This window comes from Taudactylus pleione, unplaced genomic scaffold (genome assembly GCF_031769625.1).
Source record: "Taudactylus pleione unplaced genomic scaffold, aTauple2 ptg000255l, whole genome shotgun sequence".
In the NCBI taxonomy this organism is placed as follows: domain Eukaryota; kingdom Metazoa; phylum Chordata; class Amphibia; order Anura; family Myobatrachidae; genus Taudactylus; species Taudactylus pleione.
The window spans coordinates 172,503-186,596 of NW_028284657.1; the positions used below are offsets into that span (position 1 = coordinate 172,503).

Below are 14,094 nucleotides of genomic sequence, written 5' to 3' on the forward strand. Positions count from 1 at the left end.
ATTGGAGGAGTCACCGTGACTTAGCACTAATAAATTGGATGTTGTACTACCACTGATCATTCCTGAGGATATTGAGGAGGAAGGTGTTGTCGGCGGAGATTGCAGGTGCTGGGATTTAGTAGAGAGAAGGCATCTAGCTAATGCTGGACTGCTTGTTGTTATTTTTTTTGCAGTAGTTTCTGTTATCAAACACCTGTCATGAGCTCGCTGCAGATGACGTAATAGCGTAGAGGTTCCTAGATGTTTAACGTCCCTACCTCTACTAACTGTGGTCTCACAGAGGCTACAAATGGCTTGACAAACGTTGTCAGGGTTTGGGTAAAAGTAATTCCACACAAAAGATGTGGATTTCTTGGTTCTATGCCCAGGCATGGCAATGGCCTTCTTATCTTGGCCAAGAGCTGCTTCCACTGGTGCCTGACTTATACAAATAATATCCTCATCCTCAACATCCTCATTAGTGCCAGCATCAGCTGCACATATATTCCTCTCATCCTCTTGCAATTCCACGGTGGCATCCTCAATTTCTATGTCCTCGGCAATACTGCTCATCCCCACAACTACAGATGGAAAAGAAACTGTGGAGGGCGGCTTCTCTGAAAGGTCAGGCTTACACATAGAAATGTCACTTGTGGACCCACTTAGACTCTCCTCAGGGATTTCTGACATTTGTGTTTCAAAAAACACAGTTTGTTCGACTGCCTTATTGGTTTTACATTTTTTCACACTTCTATAGTCTGATTGAAAAGGTCTTTTATCATCACGAGAGGCACAAGATGCCTCACTGACAGCTGCAGAACCACCACTCAGAAATAAAGGGCAAAGCCTGAGTCTTTCCTTGCCGCTACATGTGGTGAATGGTATGTTGCCAATTTTCTGTTTCTCTGCAAAAGTAGTAGTCTTTAGAGGTTTTTTTTTTGTCTTTACCCCTGTAAAATCTAAATTTTTTGATTTCAGGTTCCCTAAGGTTTTAAAGCCTCTACGCCCTTGAGCATCAGCTTTAGATAAAAGTGATGGACTTCCAGCCGCTGCAATGCTAGCATTTACATGTTGTTTCTGCTCTCCTCTCAGTTCATTCTCGTGATCCATATTACTTTATCACTATGAACTGGAGTCACAGAGCTTGTATACACACAGTGGGCTATGCCCTTTCACGGAGCTTGTATAATAGACACAGTGGGCTATGCCCTGTCACGGAGCTTGTATAATACACTCAGTGGGCTATGCCCTGTCACGGAGCTTGTATAATACTCAGTGGGCTTATGCCCTGTCACGGAGCTTGTATAATAGACACAGTGGGCTATGCCCTGTCACGGAGCTTGTATAATACACTCAGTGGGCTATGCCCTGTCACGAAGCTTGTATAATACTCAGTGGGCTATGCCCTGTCACGGAGCTTGTATAATACACTCAGTGGGCTATGCCCTGTCACGGAGCTTGTATAATAGACTCAGTGGGCTATGCCCTGTCACGGAGCTTGTATAATAGACACAGTGGGCTTATGCCCTGTCACAGAGCTTGTATAATAGACACAGTGGGCTTATGCCCTGTCACGGAGCTTGTATAATACTCAGTGGGCTTATGCCCTGTCACGGAGCTTGTATAATAGACACAGTGGGCTATGCCCTGTCAAGGAGCTTGTATAATAGACACAGTGGGCTATGCCCTGTCACGGAGCTTGTATAATACTCAGTGGGCTTATGCCCTGTCACGGAGCTTGTATAATAGACACAGTGGGCTATGCCCTGTCACGGAGCTTGTATAATACACTCAGTGGGCTATGCCCTGTCACGGAGCTTGTATAATACTCAGTGGGCTTATGCCCTGTCACGGAGCTTGTATAATAGACACAGTGGGCTATGCCCTGTCACGGAGCTTGTATAATACACTCAGTGGGCTATGCCCTGTCACGAAGCTTGTATAATACTCAGTGGGCTTATGCCCTGTCACGGAGCTTGTATAATAGACTCAGTGGGCTATGCCCTGTCACGGAGCTTGTATAATAGACACAGTGGGCTTATGCCCTGTCACAGAGCTTGTATAATAGACACAGTGGGCTTATGCCCTGTCACGGAGCTTGTATAATACTCAGTGGGCTTATGCCCTGTCACGGAGCTTGTATAATACACTCAGTGGGCTTATGCCCTGTCACGGAGCTTGTATAATAGACACAGTGGGCTATGCCCTGTCACGGAGCTTGTATAATACTCAGTGGGCTTATGCCCTGTCACGGAGCTTGTATAATACTCAGTGGGCTTATGCCCTGTCACGGAGCTTGTATAATACACTCAGTGGGCTATGCCCTGTCACAGAGCTTGTATAATATACACAGTAGGCTATGCCCTGTCACGGAGCTTGTATAATACTCAGTGGGTTTATGCCCTGTCACGGAGCTTGTATAATAGACACAGTGGGCTATGCCCTGTCACGGAGCTTGTATAATACACTCAGTGGGCTATGCCCTGTCACGGAGCTTGTATAATACTCAGTGGGCATATGCCCTGTCACGGAGCTTGTATAATACACTCAGTGGGCTATGCCCTGTCACGGAGCTTGTATAATAGACACAGTGGGCTATGCCCTGTCACAGAGCTTGTATAATAGACACAGTGGGCTATGCCCTGTCAAGGAGCTTGTATAATACTCAGTGGGCTATACCCTGTCACGGAGCTTGTATAATACACTCAGTGGGCTATGCCCTGTCACGGAGCTTGTATAATACTCAGTGGGCTTATGCCCTGTCACGGAGCTTGTATAATACACTCAGTGGGCTTATGCCCTGTCACGGAGCTTGTATAATAGACACAGTGGGCTATGCCCTGTCACAGAGCTTGTATAATAGACACAGTGGGCTATGCCCTGTCACAGAGCTTGTATAATAGACACAGTGGGCTATGCCCTGTCAAGGAGCTTGTATAATAGACACAGTGGGCTATGCCCTGTCACAGAGCTTGTATAATAGACACAGTGGGCTATGCCCTGTCAAGGAGCTTGTATAATACTCAGTGGGCTATGCCCTGTCACGGAGCTTGTATAATACACTCAGTGGGCTATGCCCTGTCAGTTGTCACGGAGCTTGTATAATACAGTGAGTAGTAGAGTACACATACACACAGTGGGCTTATTATGCCCAGTCACGGAGCACACACAAGGGCTTATGCCCAGTAAAGTCACAGAGCACTGCCTACTCTAATCTATCTAACACTAGAACAGACAGCGCACTAGCTAACTACCTAACTACGCGTCACGCGAGAAATGGCGCCGACTGCCTTTTTATTGAGGCCGAACGTCACTCGGCTCTCGCGAGAATCCGACGCCGGACGGGTGACGTTCGGCCTTGAGGTGGAATCAGAGTCAGGCGGGAACACCCGAACTTGCGTTCGGGTGGACTCGGATTCCACCTGTTCGGAGCGGTTCGGATTCCTCAGAATCCGAACCGCTCATCACTAGTTATTAGTATCAGAGCTGTGGCTCGGTGGTTATATTATATATATATACAGAATCCCTCAGTAACGTCCTATAATCTGCAGTATTATCCCATCTGTAATGTCACTATCAGTTATTAGTATCAGAGCTGTGGCTCGGTGGTTATATTATATATATATACAGAATCCCTCAGTAACGTCCTATAACCTGCAGTATTATCCCATCTGTTATGTCACTATCAGTTATTAGTATCAGAGCTGTGACTCGGTGGTTATATTATATATATATATATATATATATACAGAATCCCTCAGTAAAGTCCTATAACCTGTAGTATTATCCCATCTGTAATGTCACTATCAGTTATTAGTATCAGAGCTGTGGCTCGGTGGTTATATTATATATATATATATATATATATATACAGAATCCCTCAGTAACGTCCTATAACCTGCAGTATTATCCCATCTGTAATGTCACTATCAGTTATTAGTATCAGAGCTGTGGCTCGGTGGTTATATATATATATATATATAGTATCAGAGCTGTAGCTCGGTGGGTATATATATATATATATAGTATCAGAGCTGTGGCTCGGTGGTTATATTATATATATATTAGTATCAGAGCTGTGGCTCGGTGGTTATATCCCCATAATGTATAGTGTGAGGGGGGAGATACAGGATTTATTCTCTCTGACTCTGTGGTTAGTAATTTCCTGGTAATATGTAATTGTGCAACTCTGGGGGGACGTGGAGGCAGCAGGAACTGAGATTGGGATGGCCCCTGGCCAACGTTCCTCTGCTCTCTGCTCCCACCATTGTCACGGAACAATCCACACAGGAGAACGTAAGTCAGATCCCTCGGTGTCTTGTTGGTGGTGGGATCACATTCTGGGGGTCATTGAGGAAGGTTAGTAATTAGTAGGAAGCCACTGGGGATAAATAAATAGGCTAACAATAGTAACTTGGGAAAGCCAGTCCCTGCTATCCCCGAGTCCCTGCTATCCCTGAGTCCCTGCTATCCCAGAGTCCCTGCTACCCCCAATTCCCTGCTATCCCCGAGTCCCTGCTATCCCCGAGTCCCTGCTATCCCTGAGTCCCTGCTATCCCCTGCTATCCCTGAGTCCCTGCTATCCCCGAGTCCCTGCTATCCCCGAGTCCCTGCTATCCCCGAGTCCCTGCTATCAATGAGTCCCTGCTATCCCAGAATCCCTGCTATTCCCGAGTCCCTGCTATCCCTGAGTCCCTGCTATCCCATAGTCCCTGCTATCCCTGAGTCCCTGCTATCCCCGAGTCCCTGCTATCCCCTGCTATCCCTGAGTCCCTGCTATCCCCTGCTATCCCTGAGTCCCTGCTACCCCCGAGCCCCTGCTATCCCCGAGTCCCTGCTACCCCCGAGCCCCTGCTATCCCCGAGTCCCTGCTATCCCCGAGTCCCTGCTGTCCCTGCTACCCCTGAGTCCCTGCTACCCCCGAGTCCCTGCTACCCCCGAGTCCCTGCAACCCCCGAGTCCCTGCTACCCCCGAGTCCCTGCTATCCCCGAGCCCCTGCTGTCCCCGAGTCCCTGCTATCCCCGAGTCCCTACTATCCCCGAGTCCCTGCAACCCCCGAGTCCCTGCTATCCCCAGGTCCCTGCTGTCCCTGCTACCCACGAGTCCCTGCTATCCCTGGGCCCCTGCTACCCCAGAGTCCTTACTACCCCCGAGTCCCTGCTACCCCGAGTCCCTGCTACCCCCAAGTCCCTGCTACCCCCGAGTCCCTGCAATCCCCGAGCCCCTGCTATCCCCGAGCCCCTGCTATCCCCGAGCCCCTGCTACCCCCGAGTCACTGCTATACCCGAGTCCCTGCTACCCCCGAGTCCCTGCTACCCCCGAGTCCCTGCTACTCCCGAGTCCCTGCTATCCCCGAGACCCTGCTATCCCCGAGTCTCTGCTATCCCCGAGTCCCTGCTATCCCCTACTATCCCCGAGTCCCTGCTACCCCCGAGTCCCTGCTACCCCCGAGTCCCTGCTATCCCCGAGTCCCTGCTACCCCCGAGTCCTTGCTACCCCCGAGTCCCTGCTACCCCAGAGTCCCTGCTACCCCCGAGTCCCTGCAATCCCCGAGCCCCTGCTATCCCCGAGCCCCTGCTATCCCCGAGCCCCTGCTATCCCCGAGGCCCAGCTACCCCCGAGTCCCTGCTATCCCAGAGTCCCTGCTATCCCCGAGTCTCTGCTACCCCCGAGTCCCTGCTATCCCCTACTATCCCCGAGTCCCTGCTATCCCCGAGTCCCTGCTATCCCCGAGTCACTGCTACCCCCGACTACCCCGGAGTCCCTGCTACCCCCGAGTCCCTGCTACCCCCGAGTCCCTGCTACCCCCGAATCCTTGCTACCCCCGAATCCTTGCTACCCCCGAGTCCCTGCTATCCCCGAGTCCCTGCTACCCCCGAGTCCCTGCTATCCCCGAGTCCCTGCCCAGTAATAATGTCACCTCTGTCCACCAGGACTTAAAGTAAGGACTTTTTGATACTGCACAAATATCAATGAGCAGCCCCCCCCTCCCATGCAGGGTAAATATGGGCTGATTCTGCATTATATTTGCCTACACTTATTGTCTGCATTCCGGGAGGGGCAGGAGTGGGGTAAGTAAGTGTTGTAGTGGCTTCAGGGGTATAACTAGAACTTTGTTGTCCCCACTGCAAAATTTTTAAGGGCCCCCTTAACTCAGGTCTCAACCAGAATATATATAGATATATATATATAAATATAAATGTATAACATGTATATATAAGTCCACTTGGCTGGCAGCATCCTCTCTCTGCTCTGAGGCTGCTGCGGCCATCACGTTCCATCCTCAGCTCCTCTTCATACTAGAGTAGGTGGGTGCGATGAAGTTACGTCACGCTGTGTGCATTTTCGCAGTGCAAATCTGGATCACCCCGTACTGTCACCTATGGGTGCAGGCAGTGCCAGATTAAGGTCCACATGGGCCTGCAGCTGACCTTTCTGACAAACCTATTTGTGCTGCCAAAGGGGGTGTGACCATCACGGCGGGGGTGTGACTACTGATTTGGGGACCAAGGGTGACCAATGCTGAGGGGATGTGGTGTGCACAGGGGGTGTGGCTAGCACCATGGAGGGCACAGCTACTGTCTACTGTCTACCACCTCAATATCTTTCCCCTCTTGGCATAAATTAAGTGGACACCACCTATTATATTATTGTGCACTGAAGAAAAAGGTGCATGTCATTTTATACAAATATTCCTGCAGAGCACAGAGTAGAGGCTTTATGTAATCAGTGCACATCATTTTATACACATATTCCTGCAGAGCACAGAGCAGAGGCTTTATGTAATCAGTGCACATCATTTTATACACATATTCCTGCAGAGCACAGAGCAGAGGCTTTATGTAATCAGTGCACATCATTTTATACAAACATTCCTGCAGAGCACAGAGCAGAGGCTTTATGTAATCAGTGCACATCAGTTTATACACATATTCCTGCAGAGCACAGAGCAGAGGCTTTATGTAATCAGTGCACATCAGTTTATACACATATTCCTGCAGAGCACAGAACAGAGGCTTTATGTAATCAGTGCACATCATTTTATACAAACATTCCTGCAGAGCACAGAGCAGAGGCTTTATGTAATCAGTGCACATCATTTTATACAAACATTCCTGCAGAGCACAGAGCAGAGGCTTTATGTAATCAGTGCACATCATTTTATACAAACTTTCCTGCAGAGCACAGAGCAGAGGCTTTATGTAATCAGTGCACATCAGTTTATACAATCATTACTACAGAGCACAGAGCAGAGGCTTTATGTAGTCAGTGCACATCATTTTATACAAACATTCCTACAGAGCACAGAGCAGAGGCTTTATGTAATCAGTGCACATCATTTTATACAAACTTTCCTGCAGAGCACAGAGCAGAGGCTTTATGTAATCAGTGCACATCATTTTCTACACACATTCCTGCAGAGCACAGAGCAGAGGCTTTATGTAATCAGTGCACATCAGTTTATACAAACTTTCCTGCAGAGCACAGAGCAGAGGCTTTATGTAATCAGTGCACATCAGTTTTTTCAAACTTTCCTGCAGAGCACAGAGCAGAGGCTTTATGTAATCAGTGCACATCATTTTAAACAAACATTCCTGCAGAGCACAGAGCAGAGGCTTTATGTAATCAGTGCACATCATTATATACACACATTCCTGCAGAGCACAGAGCAGAGGCTTTATGTAATCAGTGCACATCATTATATACACACATTCCTGCAGAGCACAAAGCAGAGGCTTTATGTAATCAGTGCACATCATTATGTACACACATTCCGGATCGAAAGATATTTGCAGTGTAGTTTAGGAGGCGAAAGAAAGACAATATGTGAGGTTTTGTGTGGACTGTGAGAGGGGATGTTATAAGATATGGAAGCTATGAAGGTTATGTAGGCGGTTCTGAAATCTTATAAGCTTGTCTGAAGAGGTGAGTTTCAGGGAACGCTTGAAGGATTGGAGACTAGATGAAAGTCTTATTGTGCATGGTAAGGCATTCCATAGAGTGGGTGCAGCCCGAAGAAAGTCCTGTAACCGTGAATGAGAGCAAGTAATGCGCAGGGATGAGAGACGCAGATCTTGTGCTGAGCGGAGAGGTCGGGTTAGGAGATATTTTGAGATGAGTGAAGAGATGTATGTTGGTGTGGTTTGGTTAATAGCTTTATGTGTAAGTGAAAGTATTTTGTATTGAATACGGTAGAAAACCAGCAGCCAATGGAGGGACTGACAGAGCGGGGCAGCAGATGGTGAATGTTTGGCAACGAAGATCAGCCTCACAGCTGCATTCATAATGGATTGTAGTGGGGATAGCCTGTTATTGGGAAGACCAGTAAGGAGACTATTGCAATAGTCAATGCGGGAAATAGTAAGTGCATGGATTAGAGTTTTTGCAGTGTCTTGTGTGAGATATCGTTGAATTTTGTATATGTTTTTTAGATGTATGTAACATGATTTTGATACAGATTGAATGTGGGGAGCAAAGGACAGTTCAGAGTCAAGGATGACACCTAGGCAGCGAGCTTGTGGGGTGGGGTGGATGGTCGAGTTATCAACAGTAATAGAGATATCAGGTTGTTAACTGCTATTGGCTGGTGGAAATATAATTAATTCTGTTTTAGAAATATTAAGTTTCAGGTGGCGAGATGACATCCAAGATGAAATGGCAGAGAGATATTCAGTGACACGGACCAATACAGATGGTGATAAATCTGGAGAGGATAGGTAGATTTGAGTATCATCCGCATACAGATGGTACTGAAATCCAAAAGAGCGATTAGTTTGCCAAGAGAGGTGATATAGATCGAGAATAGCAGAGGACCTAAGACTGAGCCTTGTGGTCTCCAACTGATAGAGGTAGCGAAGAGGAGGCAGAATCAGAAAAGCGAACAGTAAAAGAGCGATCAGATAGGTAGGAAGAGAACCAAGAAAGAGCTGTGTCCTTAAGACCTGGGGATTGTAATGTTTGTATGAGAAGAGAGTGGTCACAGTGTAACAAGCAGCAGAGAGATCTAGAAGAATTAGGAGTAATGGCCTTTAGCCCTGGCAGTGACAAGATCATTTACTACCTTAGTCAGTGCTGTCTCTGTGGAGTGCTGGGAACAGAAGCCAGACTGAAGTGGGTCCAATAAGTTGTGTGAGTTAAGAAAGTGTGTGAGGCGAGTGTAGACAAGTCTCTCAAGTAGCTTGGAGGGGCATGGGAGCTGGGAGATAGGATGGTAATTTGAGAGAGTGTTAGGGTGCCTCCAGCACCTTTTGTCTCTGATGTGCGTATCCACTAATAGACACAGAAACGAGCGCACAATTATGACATTGTAATCGTGTAGTCATTTCACAGTCTGTGATGCGCCTATGCTGAATGTTGAGTCGTTCAGTGTAGGCTCATCAATCATCCCCGAACATGGGCAACCTGATGTCATCGTTAGGTTGACCAGTATATACGAGCAATGATAGATGTCAAAAACAACCTGCGAGCGTGCACATCGCTGGTCGTTTTCAACATTTACATGGCCGATTTACGAGCGATTAACAAACGATTGAACGATAACGATGTCATTATCATTCAATAGGCCTGTTTAATCGCTAAGTGGATATGCACCAGAGGGGCCGTTAGAAGCCCCTCTGCTTCCATTCTGTGGCTTCCAGATGATTCTGAAGTGCAGAAGCTTGCTCCACTATACAGTACCCCCATAGGTCAGTGGTTTTCCGGCCCAAAGGACTTTACTTCCCATGAACTGGCACATGAGCGGGAGCCCGATTTTCCTCCTTCCCCCAGACTGAGCACTTTATTAATGAAAATGTGTGTAGACTTTTTTTCATACTTTTCTCCTTTATACCAGAAACACTGAGACCATAAATAAAATATACCTCACCACTGGTGTTCTATTTCCCCATGATTTGGCTCTTGGTCACATTGTCACTGAAGGTCTCCAGGAGGATCCAGCTTAATCTGCTGGGATCATCCATCTGTGGAACTTTCCCTGCATCAAAATATGAAGAGCAAAGCTCCTTCACCTTCACCATAGCCATTCTCCCCTGAGGTGAGCTGCAGCCACAGTAAGTGCTACTCATACAAATAGGTCATACAACCCACACAGTAACCAATTGTGGCATACCACATCTCCCTCCAGCCCATCCTGGCTCAGTACCGCTCCATGCTTATAATAAATTGATGGCAGCAGTTCTGGAGCACTCACCAGGTCCTTGTTCAAAGACAGGAATGTCAGTTCTCAAGTCAGTGTCTGGCCCATCACCTCGGAAAGTCATGTTTGGGTGATGACTGTCTGGGAATTGGCCATGACACAAAACAAGGCTTTAAACTGTTGGTACTACCCTTCATTACCAAGAATGCCAGTTTGTGGGCTTGGGCCAGTTACAAATTGAACCATATTCTGCATCTCTCATGTCATCATCTGGTACTTGTGTTTCTCTCTGATGTCATCATCAGGTCCTTGTCTGCCTCTCTGATATCATCATTTGGTACTTGTCTGCCTCTCTGATGTCATCATCAGGTCCTTGTCTGCCTCTCTGATGTCATCATCAGGTCCTTGTCTGCCTCTCTGATGTCATCATCTGGTTCTTGTCTGCCTCTCTGATGTCATCATCTGGTTCTTGTCTGCCTCTCTGATGTCATCATCAGGTACTTGTCTGCCTCTCTGATATCATCATCAGGTCCTTGTCTGCCTCTCTGATGTCATCATCAGGTCCTTGTCTGCCTCTCATGTCATCATTTGGTACTTGTCTGCCTCTCTCATGTCATCATCAGGTACTTGTCTGCCTCTCTCATGTCATCATCAGGTACTTGTCTGCCTCTCTTATGTCATCATCAGGTCCTTGTCTGCCTCTCATGTCATCATCTGGTCCTTGTCTGCCTCTCTGATGTCATCATCAGGTACTTGTCTGCCTCTCTGATGTCATCATTTGGTACTTGTCTGTCCTGATTGTTAGACCCTAATCTCCCTTAACACTTGCCATACATTTGACTATAAAGGGCCATATTGCTTGAGCAAAGCCTTCAAACAGGTCCAGAAGGTGGTCCGCCAAGCGCTGGAAGGTGGCAAATGCATTCTTTATCCCAAAAGACATGACCATAAACTCATACAGACAAAATAGGGAGATGAATGCTGACTCTTCTAGACTCTATATGGTCAGTGTTATCTACCAGTAGCCCGTGGATTATATTTTGATCCAGTCGAAATGAGTCTTCCCAAACTATGATGACAAAGACAGCGCATGGACTGCAAGATGTCTGGAGCATCTCATGCACCGCCCAGGTCCTTCTTTCCTTCGTGTTTGATGAGACCTGGTAAGCGGGCAGCATACTTTGCCTCAGAGAATGCACACTCTCCAGCTTCTTCTTCTGGTCATCCCAGCGCACTTCCCTTACATTATCATTTGCATCAGATAATGTGAAGCTTCCTGGTGTCTCCATGGAGAAGCAACAATAGAGAGGAACTGACTGAATATGATCATGTTGAAATGGTAGGTACCATCACTTTCCAATGACACCACTTACAGTGTTTCAGGTGTTTAGAGACCAGGTATGGCTCAGATACTCTGGAGCTTATTCTCATGTACAGTATGGCCAACAGAATGAGCACCTCCTGCCCAACCTCAGAAACTCTGGCGTCGAGCCCTAGTTACATCTCATCTTCTGCTCGGTGTGTGTTTCCTGCTGGGTTAGTTTGTGCAAGACCCATGGGGTTCTCTAACAGGTCTCTGAGCATTCATATACACTGTACCTCATATATATATATACCTCATATATACCTCCATACAGAAATACCCTGGCTACACAGCTCTCTTTCCCGATATCACACAACATTCCAGAATAGAGAAGATTCAGCCATAGGGATTCCATGTACAGTAGTTACATGAAAAAGTCCTGTAGGAACTGGAGCAGTGAGAACGTGCTGCAGGCTTCATCCCAAACCTCACTGGGTCACCTGAGAGAGTGATTCATATTTTTTATTTTAACAATTTACAGGACATTTATGCGAGGTGGCAGCAGCATTATCTTCCATACTGTGCGGAGTGTGGTGGGGGTTACGGCTCATCATGTTCTGGCCCATCTGTTGCTGATTTCATGGACTTACAAAATCTTACAAAAACTAATTGAAATTGTGAAATGCAGATCCGTCTAAATCTTACAATTCCTGTAACATATTAATAAATCCCCTCCACCCTCTGCGGTCACCAAACAGATCTATTTCTTACTGTACAAACCACAGAAATAGGAAGATGTTGTATTCACAGCTAACAGGAAGGAGAAGTCATCGCAGCTGCCGTCAGGCTCGTTGTGCAGGTTTGATAACCAGACACTGAATTAAACATATGCCCAGAATACCCCTGATAAACAAGGTTTCATAGGTAATTATCTGCCAGTGGCTCGGTAGTCCTGGTTGCCAGTTCGGGGATGAATGTACTGTGAATGTAAAAAGACCTTTCTCCTTTTAGTCCAATGACTGCAGGAAAGTGTTTTTCAGGAAATGACTTGCCGGTCCCTGTACACCAGGGTTGTCAAACATGTGGCCCGAATAAACATTTTATGCAGCCTGACAGTGTGGGCTCACATATATATATAATATACGGCCCACACCCCTGCCACGATGGAGCTCAGCTCTGATCAGGCAGTGTTTCCTCTATATAAAGCTGGCAACGCTGGTCTCCAAAGTGATCAGAAGCTTATGATCGCTTCAGAGGCCAGCGTTCCCAGTGATGCAGCGCGAGGGTGACATCATGACGTCACCCGCGTCTCCTACGATAAGAGGAGCCTGCATCTGCCACTCTGGATCTAAATAGATCCAGTCAGCGGCAGCGTCTACGTGGGATGGAGGGAGTGAAGACATCATGGACTGGAGTGGTGCCCAGTGGCCATCGTGAATAAAGGTAATTACTGCACAGGTGAGTGGGGCCTGTTCTATACTAGGAGGGGGCACAGCATAATGGGCACAACATAAGGGGCTCTGCATAAGGGGCATTACTGGGGGCTCATCATAAGGGGCACTACTATGGACATAAATGGGGGCTCTGCGTAAGGGGCATTACTGGGGACTCTGCATAAAGGGGCACTATGGGGAGCTCTACTAGGGGCATTACTGGAGGCTCTGCATAAGGGGCACTACTAGGGGCACTGCTAGGGACATTACTAGAGCACAACATAAGGGGCATTACTGGGGGCTCTGCATAAGGGGCACTGCTAGAGCACTGCATATTGGGCATTCCTTAATGGGCACAAATTCAGGGACACTGCATAATGGGCTAAGGGGCACTACAGGGGGCACTGCATTGATTTTTTATTAATAATAAACCTTTAAAAAATCCATTACACCGAGGCCACTTTCCAGATGTACTCCATGACACCGAGGCCACTTTCCAGATGTAATCCATGACACCGAGCCAACTTTCCAGATGTAATCCATGACACCGAGCCAACTTTCCAGATGTAATCCATGACACCGAGGCCACTTTCCAAATGTAATCCATGACACCGAGGCCACTTTCCAAATGTAATCCATGACACCGAGGCCACTTTCCAAATGTAATCCATGACACCGAGGCCACTTTCCAGATGTAATCCATGACACCGAGGCCTCTTTCCAAATGTAATCCTTGACACCGAGGCCACTTTCCAGATGTAATCCATGACACCGAGGCCACTTTCCAGATGTAATCCATGACACCGAGGCCACTTTCCAGATGTAATCCATGACACCGAGGCTACTTTCCAAATGTAATCCATGACACCGAGGCCACTTTCCAAATGTAATCCATGACACCGAGGCCACTTTCCAAATGTAATCCATGACACCGAGGCCACTTTCCAGATGTAATCCATGACACCGTGGCCACTTCCAGATGTAATCCATGACACAGAGGCCACTTTCCAGATGTAATCCATGACACCGAGGCCACTTTCCAGATGTAATCCATGACACCGTGGTCACTTTCCAGATGTAATTCATGACACCATGGCCACTTTCCAGATGTAATCCTCCAGAGACGTGCAGGCAGGGGAGTCAGGGGAGGTAGAGCATCTATTCATGCACCATCTCTTCACCATAAGTCGCTCCATTGAAAGCTTGCACCAGCCCTTTCCCAGGTGCAATTCTCCATCTGAAC

General features: G+C 47.4%; 1 protein-coding gene across 5 annotated transcripts in view; it reads left to right on the forward strand.

Moving 5' to 3' along the window:
* The first annotated feature begins 4,194 nt into the window (after positions 1-4,194).
* The window catches only part of LOC148515058 (asialoglycoprotein receptor 1-like), a 39,510-nt gene continuing 29,610 nt past the window's right edge, over positions 4,195-14,094 (forward strand). For 2 of the 5 annotated variants that reach the window (XM_088480532.1, XM_088480536.1), the window contains exon 1: positions 8,286-8,341. In XM_088480532.1, coding sequence (XP_088336658.1) covers positions 8,330-8,341 — 12 coding nt within the window. In that variant the 5' untranslated portion in view covers positions 8,286-8,329. Of the gene's footprint in view, positions 4,339-8,285; positions 8,342-14,094 lie in introns of those variants that run through there. The other 3 variants (XM_088480533.1, XM_088480534.1, XM_088480535.1) reach the window with 3 other exon arrangements.